This window comes from Neofelis nebulosa, chromosome 1 (assembly GCF_028018385.1).
Source record: "Neofelis nebulosa isolate mNeoNeb1 chromosome 1, mNeoNeb1.pri, whole genome shotgun sequence".
Classification (NCBI taxonomy): domain Eukaryota; kingdom Metazoa; phylum Chordata; class Mammalia; order Carnivora; family Felidae; genus Neofelis; species Neofelis nebulosa.
Window position 1 is genome coordinate 15,689,600 of NC_080782.1, and position 22,042 is coordinate 15,711,641.

Consider the following 22,042-nt stretch of genomic DNA (forward strand, 5'->3'; position numbering starts at 1 on the left):
TTAAAATATATAAACTGCTAAAACCAACACAAGGAGGATGATATTGTCAATAGGCACATCTATTAAAAATTTTTAATCAATAATTAATAATCTCCCAGAAAAGAAAGAACCAGAATTAATTGATTTCACTGGTGAATTCTACTGAACATGTGGAGAATCATTATAGCAATACTCAGGCATCTGTTCCGGAAACCAGAAGCAGAGGGAACACTTCAGAACTCATTTTATAAATTCTGCATTATCTAAATACCAAAACCAGATATTGCAAGAAAGGAAAACTACAGAGTAATAAATCTCATGAACATAGATGCAAAAATCTGCAACAAAGTTTTAGCAAATTGAATCCAACATGGTATATGCAATAGTACAATACAACTCCTGCACTAACTGCCCAGAGTTAGTCCAGACTCTACAGGTAATGGGTACAGTCCCCAACAAGAATGCTCTCAAATTAGACACAAGCCACAAGTTCAGGGGTCCCCATTCTACTAGCACTCTGACCGAATAGCTATACGTTTTAGGATTCCCACAACTCTGTCAGGTTTTACAATTTAGTGGAACAATGTGCAGACATTAGAAAAATATCATGTTTTCAATTGCCATTTTATTATCAAGGATTCAGATTAGGACCAGCCAGATGAAGGGCCCTACAGGAGGAATCAAGAAGGATACCAAATGAGGAGATCTCAAGTCCTTATCCCATTGAATCGGAACATATCCTCCTCCTAACTCATCAATGTGATCAGCCAGAATAGCTCAACTGAGTTTTGTTGTCCAGAGCTTTTACGGGGTCCTGTTATGTGGGTATGATTGAAATGCTGTCTAAGTGACTATATGTAATGTCCCATCCCCTTCCACTCCCCAGAGCTTGAGCTGATAGCACCTGGCTCAAAGATCTGATCATCTACTCATGTGATTTGTCTTATTGGTATGTCAGCTCTTATACTTTACTCATGCTGAAACTATTTGGAGGCCCATCATAGGTTACTTTATTAGCATTGACTATGGTGTGATTCTAGGGGCCCCAGTGAATAACAAAGACTCTCCTATCACTCATAAAATCCAAAAGCTTTAGAAGCTCTATCTTAGGAGCCCAGAACAAAGGTTACACAACATTTTTATTGTGCAATAATATAAAAACATTATACACTATGACTTAGTGAAATTTATTTCTGATTGCCAAGAATTATTGTAACATTTAGAAATCAATCAGTGGAATCCTCCATATCAACAGGCTAAAGAAAACCAAAGTCACGTACCCATATCATTTGAGGCAGGGAAAGCATTTGACAAAATCTGACACACATCATGGTTTCTTGCGTGTATCCCTTGGAGGATGTTTCAGGTGAGATTAACATTTAAATTTGTGAACTTTGAGTAAGCAGTTTTCCCTTCATAATGTGGCGAGCCTCATCCAGTCAGCTGAAAGCCTGAATAAAATACAAAGACCAGCTCCCTCCAGCAGAGATAATTCCCCAGTGGAATGCCTTATACTTCATCTGTACCTCCTTGGTTCTCCTAAATGTCCAGCCTGCTGCCCACACTGCAGATTTTATACTAACTAGCCTCCATAATTGCTTGAGTCAATTTCTTATAATCAATCTCCTCACACACACACCCTATCAATTCTGCTTCTCTAGAGAAGGCTGAGTAATACACACATTTGTGATGATTTTTTTTAAAAAATCCTCTCAGCAAACAAGGCATAATTGTGAACTTCCTTAACTTAATAAAGAACATTTACCCAAAAAAACCCTAAATCTAAACTATTTAGTGGTGAGAAATTGTATATTTTCTCCCCAAAACACCATAGCAAGTTTTCAGTAAACAATGCATATAGTAAGCCTAAGAGTGCTTTCCTTACAAAGGTCTGCTTGCAATTTGACCCCTTGGATAACATCTAAGGGTTTAGACTTTGGAAGACTTCCCACTATTCCCTAACTGGTAAGCATGGTTTATAACACCTAAACTGTTTGTGAAAAAATAATATGATTTATTTTGACCGTCTCCTTTACTACCGGAAGTCTAGAATTTTGACATGTGTAGGCAGAGGATGCATACATGATCAGTCCCCAAATGAGCCATAGGCAGTGACATTTCATACCTTTTCTTGCATCTAGGTAAGTTATGGTAGCAGATCTCACCAAATAGAATATGAGTGGATCAGTCTGTCTTTTCCATGAAGGCAACTGGATACAAGACATTGGATTCCAAGTCCTAGGGGGTATCAGAAATATAAAATGGAAGGTGACTGGATGCATGGATCACAGCCTGGGGAGATCTAACTATCAATTGAGAACACAGACTTTACCAGAGCAAGATATAAACTTCTATTCTGATAAACCACCAAGATTTTCATTGTGTCTGTTATAGCAAAGAGGATTGCCCTGATAGAGATAAAACACTTGGGGAAGAGACTTGTGTCTCAGAAGACAAATATTAGAAAATAAGAAAATCTTAATTTAAATGAGTTGGGTTTTAAACTTTAAGTATCCAATAGAGATTAATTAATAAAGCCAAATAAAGCATACTAATTTAAAAAAGAATGAAGCTGAGAGCAGAAATTAGAAAATTAATATATATATATATATATATATATGCTATAGATAAAATACAAAAGTTGAATATATTCAATTAAAAGTGATAAATTTGACAAAATTCTTTCAAATTAAAAAAGGGGAGAGGTTGAAAAACATTTGATGATAAAAAGGAGATAGATGTAGATGCTCTACATATTAAAAAGATAGTAAGATAATACAAATTCCTTCTTGCTAAAAATTTGGAACATTTTAAAAAGACAAGGGTCTACAAAAGTATTATTTTGCCCAAACTCACTGAAGAAGAATTAGAAAATCTGAATATTCCTATAAATACTAAACAATTGATCCAAGAATTAAGAATCTCACTTTTCTCCCCCCTCACCTCCCCCTGTGTGGCCCCAGATTATTGCACACATGAATTCTTCAGGGTACCTTTATTTCTTCTTCCAATTTCTGTCTGAAAATTCAACACTGGGAGCTTTCCTAAGAGGAGACCCACAGTAAGTGCTTTTTCTCATTAACAAAGATTTACTTTACACCCAGGAGTCCCCGGAAGTGTTTTTATTTAAAAATATGACTGAACAGAGTGAAATCCTTGTCTCTACGCTCCCTAATGCTGCCCACGGATGTTTAGTCGCCCCACTGGGAGATGAAAATATCTCCAGGGGCAAGCACTCGAATCTCTTTCTACCTACCTCTGGCTTTAATCTTCTTGGCATGGTCCCTAACATTTTGCAAAACAGGAAGTCGCAGGAATAAAAGGCACAGCACAAGGAATATAGTCAATGACATTGTAATAGCTAGTGTTGTGTGATGACAAATGGTGGCTAACTTGTGTTGAGCACAGCGTAACAAATAAACTTGTTGATTCACTATGTTGTACACCTGAAAGTAATGTAAACTTGTGTGTCAGCTATACTCCCAAAAGCCCCACAAAAACAAACAAAAAACCCCCACAATTCCTTGTTTACTTCCTTTGCTCTACAGTCAGGTTCTGTTCTATGGTAATAATGTCATAACTTTTATTTGGGGGGTGAAGAAATCAGTTCCCTCATTATTTAATGTGTTCTTCCAACAATTAAGCGTAACCTGGTTAGGCTGTTGGTCAGTCGTCTTTAAGAAGCCGCTGGTGAAAATCAGTGATTAAATGTGCGAGGGTGTAACCCTCTCAGAAAACCGTAGTACTTCACCAACACTTTGATTTTCCTTTTCTATGTTGCTTTAAAACAAATTCTTCAATGGTTTTCTTCGAGTAAAGGCTGAATGAAAATGTGAGAGAACAATTCTTTAACTGACAGAGAAATACGTAGCTATTGAAGGTGACTGCAGAGGGATTTTTGAAATGTCCTAGATGTCAAACTTGTTTGTTGAGACAAAATAAGATTTGGGAAAGAGAAAGAGAAACATATGGACTTCTGTTATTTTAATTAGTGACATCTACCTTTCGGTGAACAAGAAGATTAGGCCACCATTTGACAGAGAGGGGCTGGTGTATGACTGGGATACAGAGGAAATCCAAAAGTTCCTCAAAATATGCTGTTGTTTCCAACAAGACTTGAGTTAATATTCTTAACTTACTGTGTCCTAATGAAATGCACTGACATTAATTTCTTCAAAAGGAAGGTATCTTTTCTGAGAACAAGTGTTTCCTTTCCTACATGTAGAATATGAAGTTTTATTGTCTGACAATGAAGTAGCCTTTACCAAATCATTTTTATTTTGTTCAATGCCTCCTTAAATAGGAACATTCTTCTTTGATTGAAATTGGGGAATAGGCTCCATTCTCTACTGGAGAGACCACTATGAATAATGCGTAACTAGCAATCAACAACCAGCTTTTCCTAGGTTGTGGATAAAATAGAGAGGAAGATAGATTTCAAAGGAGATGCAGGTTTTCCTCTATGTTAGGCATCATATCTACTCTATTCACGAATTTGCAAGCACTGTGTGATATTGGACTATTTATTATTCTGGGTTGTTTATTAATTATTATAAAATAACATAGTGTTTTTGTACATGATAGAGTTCCTGTAATTTTTGCCAAAGACCTCCCAGAGGTCATAGAAGTGTGTTTCTTTGTTCATGCAAAATATATTCCATAGCTATGCTATGAGTTTTGTTTCCCTTGCATTTTAAGAGTTTTTTATAAACTACCAAATACCTTGGATCTAAATATTTTTATTGTTTGTACAAAAAAATCATAAAACTACCTTGCACATTTTTTAATAATTACGTAACAAGAGAAACCTGTGTTTATAAAATATATTCTGAAACAGAGAAGTCAATAAATAGTATGTACGGTTCATAACGTAATTCTAATGTATTAGTCTAATCTTGTTGAGATTTTTGTGTACTAAAGGTATTGAGGGAAATCCAATACATACAGTTAAATAGAGATTATAATTTCTTTTGTCCTCTGAATGGTGAAAAGAAGGATCCAGGGGGCTAATATTGGAATGGCTCTTTTTCTTTGCCTCCTTGGATGAAGAACGTATCTCTGTGCTTAGCCTGTTTTGAGACTATGCAGAGCTTTCATTCCTGTAATATATAACCCAAGTAATAATTTTTTGAGGCCAGGGAGGGGACCAAAAAAAAATAAGAAAGAAAGAAAAAGAAAAAGAAAAAGAAAAAGAAAAAGAAAAAGAACCTATAATAATAAGATTACTCAACTTGCCAAGGAAATGTTCTCATTTCTGTGGTTTATACACAAAAAACACATCTGGTATTCCTAACAATTCTGTGAGATAAATATAAGATATTACTCTTTCCATTTGAAACTGAAGGAGAATGTAAACAATGTTTTCACTGACATTTAAACTCATGCAAGTACATACAGAGATTCCCAATATGTGTTCTGAATCCTAGATTCTTAAACCTAAGGTTTTTTTTTTCCCCCCAGTTTCAGTTTCATATTTTAACTCAAAACTTTCAGTAGGAATCAAGAAAGTTGAGCTGTAAAAAAAAAAAAAAAAAGAAAAAAAAAAAAAGAAAGTTGAGCTGTGACCTGGTTATTTTCAAGACGGTTTGTCCCAATAAAGAATTTCTCTTTCCTGTATCATTGATTCTCTCAAACAGAAACTGATACAGATGAGGCAGGTGACTAATTTAAGACTGACTGAGTGAAACAAAATGGCGAATGGTAGGAGGCAGGTGAAGGAGTATATATATTTCCAGGCCTCAGAAATCATATTCTGAGGAGAATTTAGCGAAATACAAATTAAAAGTAGATTAAGCACTGAACTATGAGGTACAATGAAAAGTAATTTTTAATGTGGTATTTTATTGATATGCTGTTTGTCGCATACTATCATTGTCAAATCATTGTGAAATGTGTGCAATCAGAAACAGAAGACATAACTTAGGTGATGGAATTTGGGAGACGTACTCTGTGTTAATTTTTCAGAAAAAATAATTATCTAAGTTTTCTTTTAAATGAAGGAAAGGGTATCGACCAAATTACACTTCTGTTTTGAAAACGACAATTGTACTTTAAACATTTAAAGCATGATATTGAAAATGATTTGCAAAGAGTAAAGCTTTATTTTAATTTATAATTTCAATGGTTTAGGAAATATATTCAAAGCCTTTTGAAATATTTGAAATAAATTTCAAATGAACTAAATGACGTTCCCCCCACCCCGGCTATCTTGGAAAAAATGAAGTCAGAATGAATCCCAAGGGTCTGCAGATGCACAGGGCTGCGAGAGTGACAAAACCCAGTCCCATTATGGAATGAAACCTCAAGCTTAAAAAGTGATTTTCACAGAGTATTTTCTGAATGCAATTTTCGTTTATTACTTTTTGGTGAGGAAGAGCATGATTAGTGACAGAGGGGGAGAAAATGCATTGAAAATCAAAACCCTGAAAATAACATGATAACTACTTTCTATTTCTGAAAAACATTTTCTTGAATTTGTTCTGAAAAATACATGAAATATAGAAATTGCTCAAACACAGCTACTCAGGGGTCGTAAAAAAAAAGGCAAGTAAATGTGAAGGAAGAAAAAGTGAGAAATAGAAGGTATAAAAGGTGGGCTTTCAGGCTAAGTCTACCTGTGATATTAACAAATTATTGAATCTTTCTGTTGAATGATAGCCACCTTTTAAAAATAAATCCAAATGGAAATTTTTATATTATGAAACCCTAGAGAATGTGACATCTTTTGTTAGGTATTAAAAATAATTATTAAACAATAACTGGTACTTTTAATAAGGCCTCTGTTCAGTCTTTGGTATTTGGATATTATTTTTTTTTCTTGAAATATTTTTCTACCTAAAACAATGATTATAATGATACATTTTTCCAGTTAAGAACAAATTTATATGAATAAATATTGCCCTCAGAAATATTTTTTGCCCTCATTTTAATTTATTTGTATTATAATGAATAAATTGATAAGATGACTCCAACAATCAAACCTGCAATGTACATCACCTATGAATTTTTCCTAAAATAAGTAATCATCCTTTGGAAATGAGTTAAGTCGGTCTAATATTTCTTCTGCTGGTATAAATAACTATAGAATCTTTCTTTAATATATCTTCACTGAATCATAGATGTTAATAAAAGACTCAGATACCTAAAAGAGAAATCTGGCCACCATCACTGTTCTGTTTGGGGGGAAAATAAACTCAATGACATTGCTTAATGAGTAAATTTCATTCAATTACCTTAAATCTAAATCCAAGTTTTCATAACATCTTGCATTATCATTATTTCCCTGAATGAATCCTCTACTCCATATAGAATAATCTACCTTTGTACATTTGCATAAGCTGTCCTCTCTATTCTACTCCCCCCTTGCCCTATATCATTTTCGTGTCCTATAGAGAGTGCTCCCAGTTTTGCACAGTACTGACACACTTTCAGAGTGATCCTGGGAACTTCCCTAGTATGGTGTTCAAGACTCTTTTAGAACACTTGCCACTTTTTGCTTTATATTATATTGTCTATAGCTTTTTATATGTCAGCCTTAACTCTCAAGAGAGACTCTAATTTCATTGCTGATAAAACATACCATCAAGATATATATATATATATATATATATATATATATATATATATAATATACATACATATAATATACATATATATAATGTTCGTGTATATTACATATTTTTCAGTGCCTGGAATAGTATCTTACATGTACTGCATCATTAGATGAACTTACTCAATTAATAAATGTTAGATCGAGTGAATTTCTGTTTGAAACTAAGATATTTGAAAAGCACTTTGGAAATGATAGTAAATGATTTAGAGTAAGAATTTGATGCATTTGACATGTGCAAAATTGCCTTGATGAAATTATTTGGGTAACACTAACTATTATGGCCCATTTTCTTACTTCCAAAGCTAATATTGCTGAGCAATACGACTAGACCATTTGGTGAACCCACTTTAATCTATAAATGGCACATGCCTTCCTCACAGGATATAATTTTGAGAGTCCTTAAATGCCTATTTTCTCCATTCACTCTCACCTAAGATTTTAAAAATGAATCATTACTAAAATAGGTTTGCTGTCTTTGTAGTGTTGAAGGGTAAAGACCCTTCATTTTTGTAGACTCAGTAAGTAGATAAATGTAATCATGCCTTACTAGCCTAAGAGCACTTTTTTCCCCCTGTATTAATGCTTCAAAGAAGAATGTGTTGTTTCCCTCTGATCTCTTCCTTATTTAAAAAACAACAAAACTACATCTTTCACTGATATAAGTAAAAGTTAAGAATACATCTTTTCACATGTTAAAGAGTGCTGAATTTTCATTTAAAAATGATGTATTTGGAATCTTTGGAAAAGAGTGGCTTCTGTGGTAGTTTAATCTTCAAATGGTTGTGAGCTACTTTTGGCTCTAGGGTTTAGACGATTTCTAAATTTACGTTGCAAAAAGATTTACCTTCTGCAGATGAGGTGGAAAATAAAAGTTGAAATGGTTTTGTTTCTTTCAGATAATATTTAATTTGCCTTTAATGCTAAAGGATAAAAGAGAGGGGGGGGAGAGAGAGAGAGAGAGAGAGAAACTTTGAATTTGAGTTGCATATCTCCCAAGAACTATTCTGAGATTTGTTCTGTTCTTGAAATTGAAAGCCAAGTGAGTTAATTGAATGTTATCATACCTTGAAGCTAAGTACAATTTGAGTTTGAAATATGGGACTCTTTCCTCTTTCCAGAATAATCAGCTTTAGAGTTCTAATTTCTTAAATAGCTAATCAAGCACTGTCCATACTAAAAAGCAAGGACTACTTACCCCAAAATATTGGATACATGTGTGTTCCACTATACCTATTACCCTGTTTACTTAACTGGCACTTCTTGATAGCTGTTGAAATGAATGAGTCTATCTGAATTCCAGTTTGTTTTCTCTATATATTCAACTAAGCCAAAAAGGAGACAACAAATCAAACCTACGCAGGTCTGTAAGAACAAATTTAACACTGAGTAATTGTTTTGAAGCTTTCTACACTGCTAAAAATAGTGGACTCAATATACCTTCCCCTTTCAACCCATATTTCTGACTACTGGTGGTATACAAAAGATCGCAAAGCATTTGCTAATGTGTAATGGCTGCACTGTGTCCATTAAATCATCATTTATAAAATTTTGATTTAGAACAATTTTGTCTGCTCTGTGTAAGCACCCTTGTGAATCAGCCCTAATCATTGACAGAACTAAAAGGTTAGCCCAAGACTGGATACAAAATAAAGGCCAATTGTTCACATGTTGAGTACTAAAATTTTGTATACACATCACATATTTGGATCACATCAATATCCAAGTCACTACTTTGAATATTCTTTTACTCTCCAAATATTTTTCAAGAAGCCATATTGTGTGTGTGTGCGTGTGTGTGTGTGTGTGTGTGATTATGTGAATGCAATTTCCCTCAGAATATTTTTCTTCTTTTAACCAGGTTAAAGAAAAGTCATAAGTTAATTTTTTATAGAGCCTTATTTTAAGGATAATTTTGTTGTCAACCTCCACCTCAAATCTGTGTTTGTACAGATTTCTTATAGAAAGAATTTCTGACACTACATCTTTAGTGATTCCTGAAAGAGCTATTAATTTTCCAGTGTTTGCACAAAGACTATCTGGAATTTAAAAATTCTCATAAAAAACACCTTGGATAAAAAATTATTATAACTGTTTATATAATTCTCTAATTAGTAGCCACCGTTTTGTATAGGGTCTGTGTAGAAAATTATTTTATTAGAAATAAGTAAATTGATTTCAAAGCTATATTTTATTTAGATGTGTAAATAGCAACTAAGCCTTACAAAATGTGTTTTTCAAGATACGTGAGTGATTCCATAGCTGATTCTATATGGAGTCACATACGATTCATAGCTAACTGTCTGTGGCTACTAAATACTCAGAGTTCATATGCAAACTCTTTGCACACTAATGTCATTGAGAATTTTCTTCTGACACTGACAAACTGGAGTTTTTAAAGCAAGATATTGTTAAAATTAGTTAAGTCTATTTGCAGAACATTTATATATCATTTTTTTCTTATCCCAAACTAGCAGAAAAAAAAATGATATCTAATTCATAATGATACAATTGCCTGATTTCAGAGTTCATATAAAATATACACTTGGAATGCTTACACTAACAAAATTCTAGAATGAATCAACACAGAAATATAGTATCTCAGGGCTACAGAAGCTCTATTTTACCTCCATATTAGATTTAATATTACATAGGAGCTCAGAAGAAATCCATTATCATTGTAATGTGCAATTAAAATTATATGGATCTGGGGCGCCTGGGTGGCTCAGTCATTTAAGCATCTGACTCTTGATTTCAGTTCATGTCATGATCTCACGTTTCGTGAGTTCAAGCCTTGCTGGTTGGGATTCTGTCTCTCCCTCCCTTCCTCTCTGCCCGTTCCCTGCCCATGTTCTACCTCAAAATAAATTAAAAAAAAAAAAAAACTTTAAAAACAATGAAACAAACAAATAAAATTAGATGGAACTGAGTTGCTTTTTTTGCCCCCACAAAATCTGGAAAGTATTTTAGTACCCAAAACCATGCAGAGGACCTTGGCTTTTATGTAAATGGTTAAACATACATATACATTTTCATCTTTCAAACCCGCATCTGTAAAGTTACCAGGTGAATATTGAGAAAACAAACCAAAATCAAACAAAACAGAGCAAAATAAAGGTTGTGAATACTTTATCAAAGATCTAAATCCAAAGCCTAATGTAATGCAGTTCCAAAACCTGACCTTCCAGCTTCTCTTTGCATAATGGAAAGTCCTAACACCCGAATCCATAGTAGTTCTCCAAAGGTGTACCCTACTTTCATGGTGAATGTAGTCCAATATCAGTGTAATCAGAGTATGTATCTCCAGAGCTTATTCCCCAAAGCCCCTGAGTGTTTCTTCTGATACAGTTTTATACCAGAAATCACACCATTACTATATAAAAAATGATAAAGCAGCATCTGGAAAGCTAAAATGTTGTAAAAAACTTAAATTAAATTTTATTCCTCAGGCTTAGAACACAGAATTATTCAAGTTAAACTCACTTCCCACACCTCAAAACTGAAATATGATAGCACAGGGCAATTGCAAACAGAGGCAAAATTTAAATTTTGCACATAGGTAGAATCAGACAGAAAATGCCATGTAACGTTGAGGACGCTAGATTTTGATAAATTTCAAAGAGCAAAGGATAGATTCCTCTTTGCGATAATTCGTAATTTGTGGGTTTCAAAATTCCAATCTATCTGCAATATATAAATATGGTCATGTCTGGAGGATAGGACCATTATGCTTAGCAACAACAGCAAAATATAATCTAAACAATTTTAGAGAAAAAAAAACCGAGAAAATTGAAGAAAATTAGTTTATTTGGGAAAATACCAAAATAATTAAACTTGCGTATTATATGTTTAGCTAGCAGTTGCTTCACTGTTGAAAGTTTTATGAAATTCTCTCACGATAATATAATATTTTATTCAAGTGTATGGAACTATATATTTATAAGCTAATAGAATTAGAAAATCAGATAGCGCCTGCAAGCCTTTACACAATAGAACGCTTTGCAGTGCGCAAAGCATTTTTACAGATGCTTATTGATCCCCACACAAGCCCGGGAGAGAGGCACGAAGTCTTTACCATATCTACTTTGCAGTTTGGGACCCTGAAGCTCAGAGACCTTGAGGTACGTTTCCAAGGATAGTAACTGTGAAGCTGCTGTATTTTTGCCTTCAGTTTTATACATTTTGCCGTAGATCCCAAACAGGTAAGAGCTAAGCAGTCAGTGAGACAGGGACAATCTGAACGTGTGTAAGGAATAAAGGTCAGCCGATCTAAAGTCTGTAAGAATTACTCAAATTGGAGTATCATCTTTTCAGATTACATTGCTACCGTGTGAGGTGCATACAAATAAGCAAATGAAACCGACGTCTAAACCAACCAGCAAAATGTTCGACAGCTAATTTTAGGTATCGGAATGATCCAAACCGCGGAGTTCAATGTACGAAAGCAAAGGGACTGGAAAAAATAATCGAGTTTTCCAATGTTTTATGCAGGATAAGGTGTGTGACTATTTTTTTAAATTAAACCTTTCCCTGACATATCAGATTATCTGAGTATATCTTACTGAAACCATTCATTCTATCCATTAAAAACAAACAAACAAACAAACACAACAAGGGCGGGGGTTCTTTTGTGAAAATAAAGGAGGGCAGGCAGGACAGAGACAGTGGTCTCTGTCTTCAGAGCAGTGCACAAGTGGTGCACAGAAATTGCATACATTAGAGAGCAAGCAGCAAGTCCCCATGTTCCATCGATTTCGTATGGAGAAAAGAAGTGGGGAGGGCAAAGGAAAATGGTGCATACAAGTCCATGGTGGCGGGACCCGGTATACTGGATAAACCTCATGGCATTTGAACACAACACGATGCTAATAAGATCTTGCACAGTAACAGAGTGTGGGTCTCAAGAGTCCACACAGAGAAGTGGCAAACGAGGTCCCGATTACCTGCACAAGTTTCGTTTCTCAGCATACCACCCCTAGTCCTAAGTGATTTGGACCCTTTGGGTTTAGTTTGCCTTTGAAAAGAAATCACAAGATATTGAAACAAACTTCATTGTTTGGCTTCATTCAGGTATTCTTAAATTAAACAGTACCACAGACTTTATTGAGCAATTGAAAATATACACAAGGAACAATAGCTTTTTCTCTGTATATATTTTTTTTTAATTTGACTCTCTTCTGATTAAATGACCCCGTTTCGATCATGAAAAGGGCACTTGTTTCTACAGTAGCTGTGGCCAGCTTGCTCAGTTCCAAGTACTGTTTCCATGTGTCTTCCTTGCCATTGCTGAGGTTATATCTCCACTTGCTCAGGAAGCAAATTCTAGAAGGTTTGCCAGAATTAGCCCCCTAAGTTGTTCTTTCAGATTCTATTTCTCCATAGAGTTCGGCTAACTTTTTAAATTCGGGTCCCCAGTCTCCAAGGTAGTGATAATCCTGGTCTGACTGTGTGGTTGCTGAATCCAGTGAGCTGATGGAGCCAGCCTCCGATCTCTGACCTTCGTAGGCATAAGTCTGAAGAGAGTCATAAGGGGGGACGCTGGGGTCTAGGTCGGCTTCTGCCAGTTTTTGCTTAATAAATTCCTGAACATCTATACTTTCTAGGGTGGACAATGTCTGGTGTCTGGGGGTGAGTTTCACTTCGGGTCGAATATCTCTCCGATACTTGAGCTCCTCGGCGGCAGAAGGATTCCTCAAGGCTGTGATGTCAAAGGCCTCGGTGTCTTCCTCCCCGCCCCCCTCGTCATCATAGGTGACCACATTCTCTCGCACGTCCTCCTCTGAAATGATCAGGGGCTCTTTTTTGCTGCGTCTCAGGGTGATAAAAAGGACTACAATTGCTGAAGAAAAATGGAAAGAGGATGAAGAGTTAGAAGAAAGGAAGGAAATTCTTGTAGACTTGACATCAGCAATGTCACCAACTACATTTCGTTTAGGCGTGCATTGTAACACAACCCTGATCTCTGCACTCTCTGGAAAACATTTGAAGTGTTTGTTTGTTTGTTTGTTTTGTTTTTTTATCATCTCAAGGAATGTAAAAAATAAAATAAAAATATCCCTTTAAAGCATTGAGAATCACTGATCTTCTTTAGAAAAACGTAACATTCACATTTGTTATGTGTCTAGGATTCTTAGTTCACTGTGGGCTAACCATCTGGTCTTCACACTGAGGGATACAGAGGAGGAAAGAGCAAAATGGAATTTTGGCTGGAAGAATAATGGTGTATGTTGTTCTATCTATGGATTCTTAATCCTTCTAGGTATATACACTAAAGGAAAGATTTTTCAGTTTCTGTTAAATGGGAAGAAGGAACCCCTACCTTAAACCCTTTACTTTTGATGCTTTGTAGGAAATCAAACCAGGAATATTTTACATGGTTGATCTCTCTTGTCCATCACCCTTTAGAATAATATCATCAGGCATTCATAACTGCATATATCTATCAAGCTGTACAATATGTTAGTTTATTTGTACCTAACTTTTATTTCACAGGAATTTTTCACATCGCCCATTTTTTTTACATAACTTTGTAATTTAATCCTCATGGCAAACTGTGGGTTTCCTCAAGGAAACTGAGGCTCAAGAGAACATGGATGACTACATGGATGACTAAGATCCAAGTCTAAGATCACACAAGTGACTGGTGGAAGTACCTAGACTGTAATCTGAGATTTCTCACACCAAAGGGGATGAGTTTCCATTACCACATCCCATTTTGTTTTTTTAAAAGAAAATGCAGAACGGGGAACTGAGTGACCCGTTGGGCATGTGGATTATTATCAATAATGTCACAACCATTAGATGAAATGATGTAAATGGGTCTTGGGCACTTTCCTTTGGGTGTTTCTCAGTATTTTCACATCTTTCTATTTGATGATAGGAAGCCATTACTAAATAGAAAGAATTCCTTCACTTCTATTTTGTGCTATTAGGTCCAATATCCTTTACTTCAGCTCTACAGAATGTTCTTGGTCAGCTGGTATTCTATGTTTTATAATAGCAGTTACTAGGTTCATTGTTATTAACATTCTTTAAAGTATAATAATCAAAGAAGTATATTCAAATGGCATGTAGGACACGTATATGTGTGTACATAATGTACATATATATATATATACATAGATAAATATATATATATATAGAAACAAAATTTATATGTATAGCATGTGACATGCTTATGCTACATATTCACATACACACCGAATATACACCTACAGACATATATATACATATATTTATTTAAAATTCATATTAATTTTTTAGTGTTTATTTATTTTGAGAGAGAGAGAGAGAGCACAAGCAGGAGAGGGGCAGAGAAAAAGAGAATCCCAAGCAATCTCCATGTTGTCAGCAAGATCATGACCTGAGCCGAAATCAACAGTCTGATGCTTAACTCACTAAGCCACCCAGGCACCCTGAAATTCACAATTCTATACCATATTTTATCTGGCAGCCTTAATGATATGTATCTTGTAAAACAAACAAACACCAGGTTAGTTATCCTCTGATAAAGAACATAGCCAGTGCCCCAGAAGTTGACCTTTCCCCTATACTTCCAAAAAGTTACTTCTAGTCTTACTTTATCATTACTGTTTTCCTTGTTTCTCTTTATAATTTCACCCATTTTTATGGATATCCCTAAATAATACAATAAATAAGATTTGTCTTTTTCTCAACTAGATATTGTAGTGTGCATGAGCTTTTAAGATGACAATAGAAAGAGGAAAAGAAACAGATTTTCAAGCCATAAGTGCAAAGGATAATTGTGTGAGAGAAGTTCACTATATGTGGAAAGAGATGGTTACAGTGTACTGGAGAATCTAATTTTGCAGAGAAAAGGCAAGGAGTGCCTCTAGGAATGAGGGGAAAAAAAAGACAGAACACCTATAGAAAAGGTCAGAAAATCATGTTGAGAAGTCCAGAATAAAAGGATACTGACTAGGTAATGGCAGAACACAATGGGGGGAGATTACGGCAGACATGGGGAAGTGGTGAGTGGCTGTGTTTGGAATGCAATGCTTAGAGAAAGCTGGAAATGAAAAGTTGATACTACATGTGACCCTGCTTCACAAATGTCATGCTATTTAAAAATAGTTTCCCAAATATGCTGCTTATACTTGAAAGACATTATCTAATATAGCACTTTATTTCTGGGGGAGGAAAAAAACAGACTTTTGCTGAATTCAGCGAATATGCATCTAATACTTTCCTATTTATTTTAGTGTAAATCCCGCTTAGAGCTTTCTAATTCAGGGCCCCATCCTCAAGTAACTCATTTCATTCCATTCAGAGGTGTAGATTTATCATCCAATATATATATTCCGTTCATCTTTATGATTAAGTAAAGGGGGTTGTTCTAACTTAAATCATCTATTTCTACAGACTGCCTAGTTTATTATAGTAAAATGTCTTACCGTTGTTAATAAATCAAGTTACTTTTCTTTATGTTAAAATGGTTGGTTGTTGATTTCAAGGGAATTTATGTGCATGTATAACAGGGAGAATGTGATCAGCAGTCTTAGCAAATTGTGGATGTAATTTGCGTTCTTCACCAATATTAGTGCCATATCAGCCTAATGAAATATAGGAGATCATGCTGGGTTTATTATTATACTTGGTTATATTTGCTTATTTTCCCAAATTAAAAAAAATATTTGTGATACATTTTGATTCAAAATATAGATAATAATTAAGTTTGAACTTTGAGAGAGAGACAGCGGGAACAGGGGTTGGGGCAGAGAAAGAGAAGAGAACAAAGGATCCAAAGCAAGCTTTGTGCTGAGAGCAGAGAGCCTGATATTGGGCTCAAACTCATGAACTGTGAGATCATGACCTGAGCAGAAGTCAGATGCTTAACCAACTGAGCCACCCAGGTGCCTTAGAAAGGACATTATTCTAATGACTATTTTATTCTGGGCTAGTATATTTCATTTTCTTCTCTTTCAGTTTGATCAGGAATTTTAAATCCATCATATTCTTTTTATTTAAGAAAATTAAAATGAATTATTGAGTTGTACTAATTTATTTTATTTAGGGAGGAATTAAAATTTGGGGAAACATTTTTGTATTTCCTTTCTCACATCATTCACTCATTCATTTATTCATTTATTTATATATGATCCCAAAGCACTTGGAGTTCTAAAGGGGTCTGAGTTTTCATAAGTTGAACTGTCACACAGCTTGCAATTGAATACATTCCATACTGACTCCCAACATATTCCCCCAAAATATTTTTCAGAGAAGATTTTATTACCCATAAATATCACTTCATTCTTGTTTATATGATCATATGTTGGTACTAAGTTTGGTAGAAAGGAGGTGGCCCAAGTTAGGAAGATTATTTTTATTAGCTCTTGGGCTATTGGTCATACCAGTTAGTGGCGCTTCTTTTTTTCTCTTTGAAAGTTTATTTATTTATTTTGATATAGAGAGCATGTGAGGGGAAGAGAGAGAAGGAGAGAGAGAATCCCAAGTAGAGTTTGCAATGTCAGCGCAGAGCCCAATGTGGGGCACGAACGCATGAACAGTGAGATCATAACCTGAGCCAAAATCAAGAGCCGGAAACTCAACTGACTGAGCCAGCGAGGCGCCCCTACACTTGTCAAGGAAACTTATTTTCTTCAAACCAAGAGGAGCCCACACAGTTAAGTAAGATATCACAGGTGACAAACTGGTTGGCATTTAGCTCCTCATCACCTCCGCATTTCTCTCCTAATCCCTCACTCTCCTCACATCAAATCTACCCTGATCCTCATTTATCAGGAAATTTATATCCAAGAGTAGGAATAGTCCAGCTGCTGGACTCATCTAAGTCACTTGCTTTTATGTAATGTGTGGGCTTATAGGTTGATGCCAGAGGTCTGATTCAGAGCCTGATTGAAAGGTTTGTTGTGTCCCAAGTGTGATTGGGGTTTGCTCTACCACCTGCTCTGGCTCTGGACCCTCTCACATGTGATGGGATGAGGTTGGGAAAGAAATGTCAGATCCCTGGAAGGGAAAGAGAACTCCAGGTATCCCTTCCTGTAGAACTAAATTCTGAGTGCATCGCAAAGGCTCACTCTAAATTCTCTCCCATTCATCCTATTTAAAAATGATCTTAAACAGTAATCTTGATGGAACATAACCCAACTGAAAACTTGCACGTCTACCATTGCAAGTAGAGTTTCATTGGTTTTCAAGCACCAATTTCAGATAATTGATACACACTTAGGTGGAGTCTGACCATACTGCAAAATACTGACTCATATTTATCCTATACAAAAACATAAATTTTATAGAACTCTAAAGTTCTTTTCTAATTGATGTTTTATTATTATAGATTTGTATACAGAAACAAGAGTCTGTACAGATTACCCGAGATCATATGGTTAATTAGTGGCAAAACCAGGACTGTGTTTATACATGTCCACAAACAGCTAATAACTAAAACATATTTCACTATTAATATATTAATTTCATCATTTGTATAGCTGTTAGTTTTTAGCATTATTTCAGAATTATAAAAAAAAATTCTAAAATAAAGTTTCACTACCTCTGGTATAGCTGATATTTTCCTTGAAAATTAAAAGCTCGCACATTAGCCAACATTATTTCAAAACTAAAAATGACTACATTCTAAGTCTCTTGACTAGGTATCTTCTGAATAACAATAAAAACCCTTAAAATATCATGAAAATTAAAATTACGTTATAAATAATTGTTGCTTACACCAAACTTAAGAAATTATTCTGCAACGTTGGGATAAAACTGTAAAAACACTTTAGAATTTTAATAAAAAATGAAGGAGTAAATGTATTAAATAAAACCTTTGTTCCATTAGTCCTGAGGGAGAGCATAAAATTTCGAATGCTCTCTTATTTACCCCAGAGGAGAAACGACATTTTCATAAAGTCAATTAAAGGAAAGTATTGTTTCATGAAAAAATAAAATGTTATTCTACATAATACACCTTACATTTGCCTGTATATTAACATTTTCAATTACCTTTTTAAGCCTTTATCTTAGCATAGAAAGATGGTTTTATGGTAATAAGTGAAAACAAAAGGCAAAGATAATGTGACTCTTCCAAATGATCTATCTTTCAAAATAAGGACTGTGGAGGAAATTATACTAAAGTTACTGGGTTCTATTTGTGGTTTAGGTTAGCAACCATAGAGGAATCAATATTTGTATTTATTTTATTTTATTTTATTTTATTTTATTTTATTTTATTTTCCATTTTGGCTTTGTGTGTTTTTGTTTCAATTATCAAATGCAAAAAAAAAAAAGCAATACATAAATGTCTTTAGCAAATAGCAGTTGTGACCAATCAATATATAAATAAATAAAATTGAGAAAGCCTGGTTTTCCTGTTTTCCTTTTCTACCACGCATCTAGCGTAAGACTATACTGCAGTGAAACACTTCCACGGCGGTGCAATGAACCTCCATGCTCCCTGTTGCTAAGTGCGATTGGTAGACTTAGATACAAAATTTATTTAATATCTGAGCAGCTTTTGATACTGCTGGATGGTCTGTGCTTTTTGACATGTTATTTTTTCCCTTGACCTCGATGACATTATCCTTTGCACTTATTCCTCCTTCTTCTCTGAACGTCCCTTCCCTCTGCACTGCTATCACATCCTTCTTGACACTGTGACCACACGTGAGCTCGTCACAGCTCCGTCTAGTTTATTATCTCTCTCTTTATAGTCTCTTGCTGTAGTGACCCCAACAACATGCACTTCTGATCCTCAGCTCAGTGAGGATCAGCACCCACATTCAGCAAGAGATGAAAAGTCTTCTTTGAACCTCTTCTAACTCAGACAACATTTATCTAATCTATCCAAGATCACTTTTTTGTCAGCTCTTTTATTTTTAGCCCTTGGAAACTTGTTTCAAGAAAACTACACCTGAGTGGCTCAGTCGGTTGAGCATCCGACTCTTGATTTTGGCTCAGGTCATGCTCTCACTGTGTGTGAGTTCGAGCCGCACATGGGGTTCCACAATGATGGTGGGGAGCCTGCTTGGGATATTCTCTCTCTCTCTCTCTCTCTCTCTCTGCCTCTTGCACTCTCTCTCTCAAAATCAATAAATAAACTTAAATTTAAAAAAAAATTAAAAATACACTATGTCATAAACATTAGATATTAATTAGTTCACTGACATGAAATTCTCCATGTGGCAGTTTCGAAATGAATCTTAGGCACTTCCATTAATCATTCTGTTAAGATTTTGATAAAAAATGTTCATCCAGGGATCTGCATCATATTATCCAAGATCACTTTTGATTTCACCTAAAACATCTTGATATTATCTACTACTCTTCACCTGCGCTCTAACTATGCTAGTCCAAAGGGGGCTGAGCAAGACAGCCGCACTGTTGTCCTAATCGCTTTGCCTACATGCTCTCACGCCATCATGAGACTTGTTCTCTACTTCCTTTTCCTCTTCTTTATACTCATCGTTTCCAAATACGAATGTTATGAACGGATTCTCTTGCTTGAAACGTCTCTTGACACGCTGAGAACAAAACCCACCATCTACCATGTTCAGTGGAGCCCCAAACTGTCTCACAGCTGCCTAACCATCCATTCCACTTCCCAGCCTCGTTCTGCCTTGCTCTCCACTCCTTCCACACTGGTGATTTATCTTTAACCTCAAAAACAAAACAAGGAATACTCCTTGCAAAACAAAACAAAACATCTGTCTCCACAAACCATATAGTTTTGTTTTTTTAAAAATTTTGCCCCACATTACACAGTACTGAAAAAATGAGCAAAAGATAAAGATGCTAAGAGAAAGGAAGAAGGGAGTGGATATGCTGGGAAAATAAATATCTACCCTCTGAACAAAACAGAAGGATTCTTTATGTCTACTTCTCTTATTATAAAAATCGGATTTGTGGTCTTGTTGAAATAGCGATTCTAAAGAGGTTACAGTAATAGCTTCAAGTGTGGCTGTGATTAGACTTAGACTATTAAAATGATAATATATATATATATATATATATATATATAATTAGAGGAAGTATCTTATTTTTTATTAAAATGAAATGTAATGCAAATCTCAACTAAAAATCCTATTAAACTTAATAAAATGTAATATAGTTAACGCCAAAATGATTCAGACTTTGTACTTTAAAATTCAGCTAACATTGATGATTAAGTAATATCTTAGGCTAATAGAAGTTTCCACAAGAAATCTATTTTTATACGGCGTTTAGATTCATCTGAGAATCATGTCACTTATATTCTTTGAATTAAATTGTAAAAGGTCCTTCAATGTGGTATTTAGAATTTTTAAAATCAATTATTTCCCAAATAGATCCTTTCCAAAAAGATTTCTCTCTGAACCTATCTTTCCTTCTGACATTTCAACTCTTTCACTCACATTTCAATCCAAGTCTCTCTCCATCAGCTCGGGTATTGAGAAAGTTAATTAAAAGGAAGTCTGTGCAGCTATACTTTGTGGTCCAAATTTTGGGTTCCTAATTTTTAAGTCCCGTCCAAGTGATTTTCTTTGTCTCTCCTTTCTAATGCACTGCTGGCCACCATACGGTACATTCGGAATCGCCATCATACAACATTAGGAGTCGGGTGACCTTACCTAGGAGAATGACAACACACAGCAGAATAGCGATTAAGGCTCCTGTACTCAAGCCAGCCGAGGACAGGAACGCTTCCGCATGGCAGGTCCGCACGCGCCCATCTCTCTCGCATGCACAAACCCTGACGGTGAGGGTACTGCTGCTGCTGAGAGAGGGGATTCCACCATCAGAGATCATAATGGGGAGATAATACACATCCTGAATAGTTCGACTAAATCTCCTCCGCCTTGTCAGAATGCTGGCTGTGTTATCTATGACAGACATAAGCAAAACAAAATGTACTTAGTAAAGCCGCCGGTCAAGATTCACATTTCCTTTAATGGATAAAATGGGTATGTTTTTTGTTTTTTGTTTTTTTAATTTAGTTTATGAAATGGACAAAGGAACAGGAAGGGGCGATCCTTAAAGAGTGACTAAGCTATGTTCTTAAATTGAGATACTGAGTTGGAAAATCAATTGAGCCCAAATTTAAAGAGAAGGGAAAGAGGGGAAGACGGGAATGAAGAAGCAATCATGTTGGACATGGACATGAAGGCAAAAAGACTTAAAAGAATACAGATTCAAGCCAATGGGTCCTAAACTTTGAAACGAGACAGTGGTCCCCACGCCAAACCCGGTGACTCAACACAGGCATTAGCAAACTATTCAGATGATGTTAATGTACAAACAAGCCCAAGGACCACTGGTATAGATAATATATTTGTGGAGAGACCAGATCAATTAATAAACTTTTTAAGATTTAGTTGTGATGTGAAGCACTCTTGTTATATAGTAGGCACACCATGGAAAGTTAACGATGAATAAAATAGTTAATTCTACTTTTTATGTGCTTTCAAAATGCTATCTATTACATTAATTGCTTGCATA

General features: G+C 35.3%; 1 protein-coding gene across 7 annotated transcripts in view; it reads right to left on the reverse strand.

Moving 5' to 3' along the window:
- Positions 1-11,001: 11,001 nt before the first annotated feature.
- The window catches only part of CDH18 (cadherin 18), a 1,008,661-nt gene continuing 997,620 nt past the window's right edge, over positions 11,002-22,042 (reverse strand). For 3 of the 7 annotated variants that reach the window (XM_058716179.1, XM_058716168.1, XM_058716174.1), the window contains 2 exons: positions 21,175-21,426; positions 11,002-13,427 (listed from right to left, as the gene is read on the reverse strand). In XM_058716179.1, coding sequence (XP_058572162.1) covers positions 12,937-13,427; positions 21,175-21,426 — 743 coding nt within the window. In that variant the 3' untranslated portion in view covers positions 11,002-12,936. Of the gene's footprint in view, positions 13,428-20,958; positions 21,427-22,042 lie in introns of all 7 variants that reach the window. The other 4 variants (XM_058716204.1, XM_058716196.1, XR_009257849.1 and 1 more) reach the window with 4 other exon arrangements.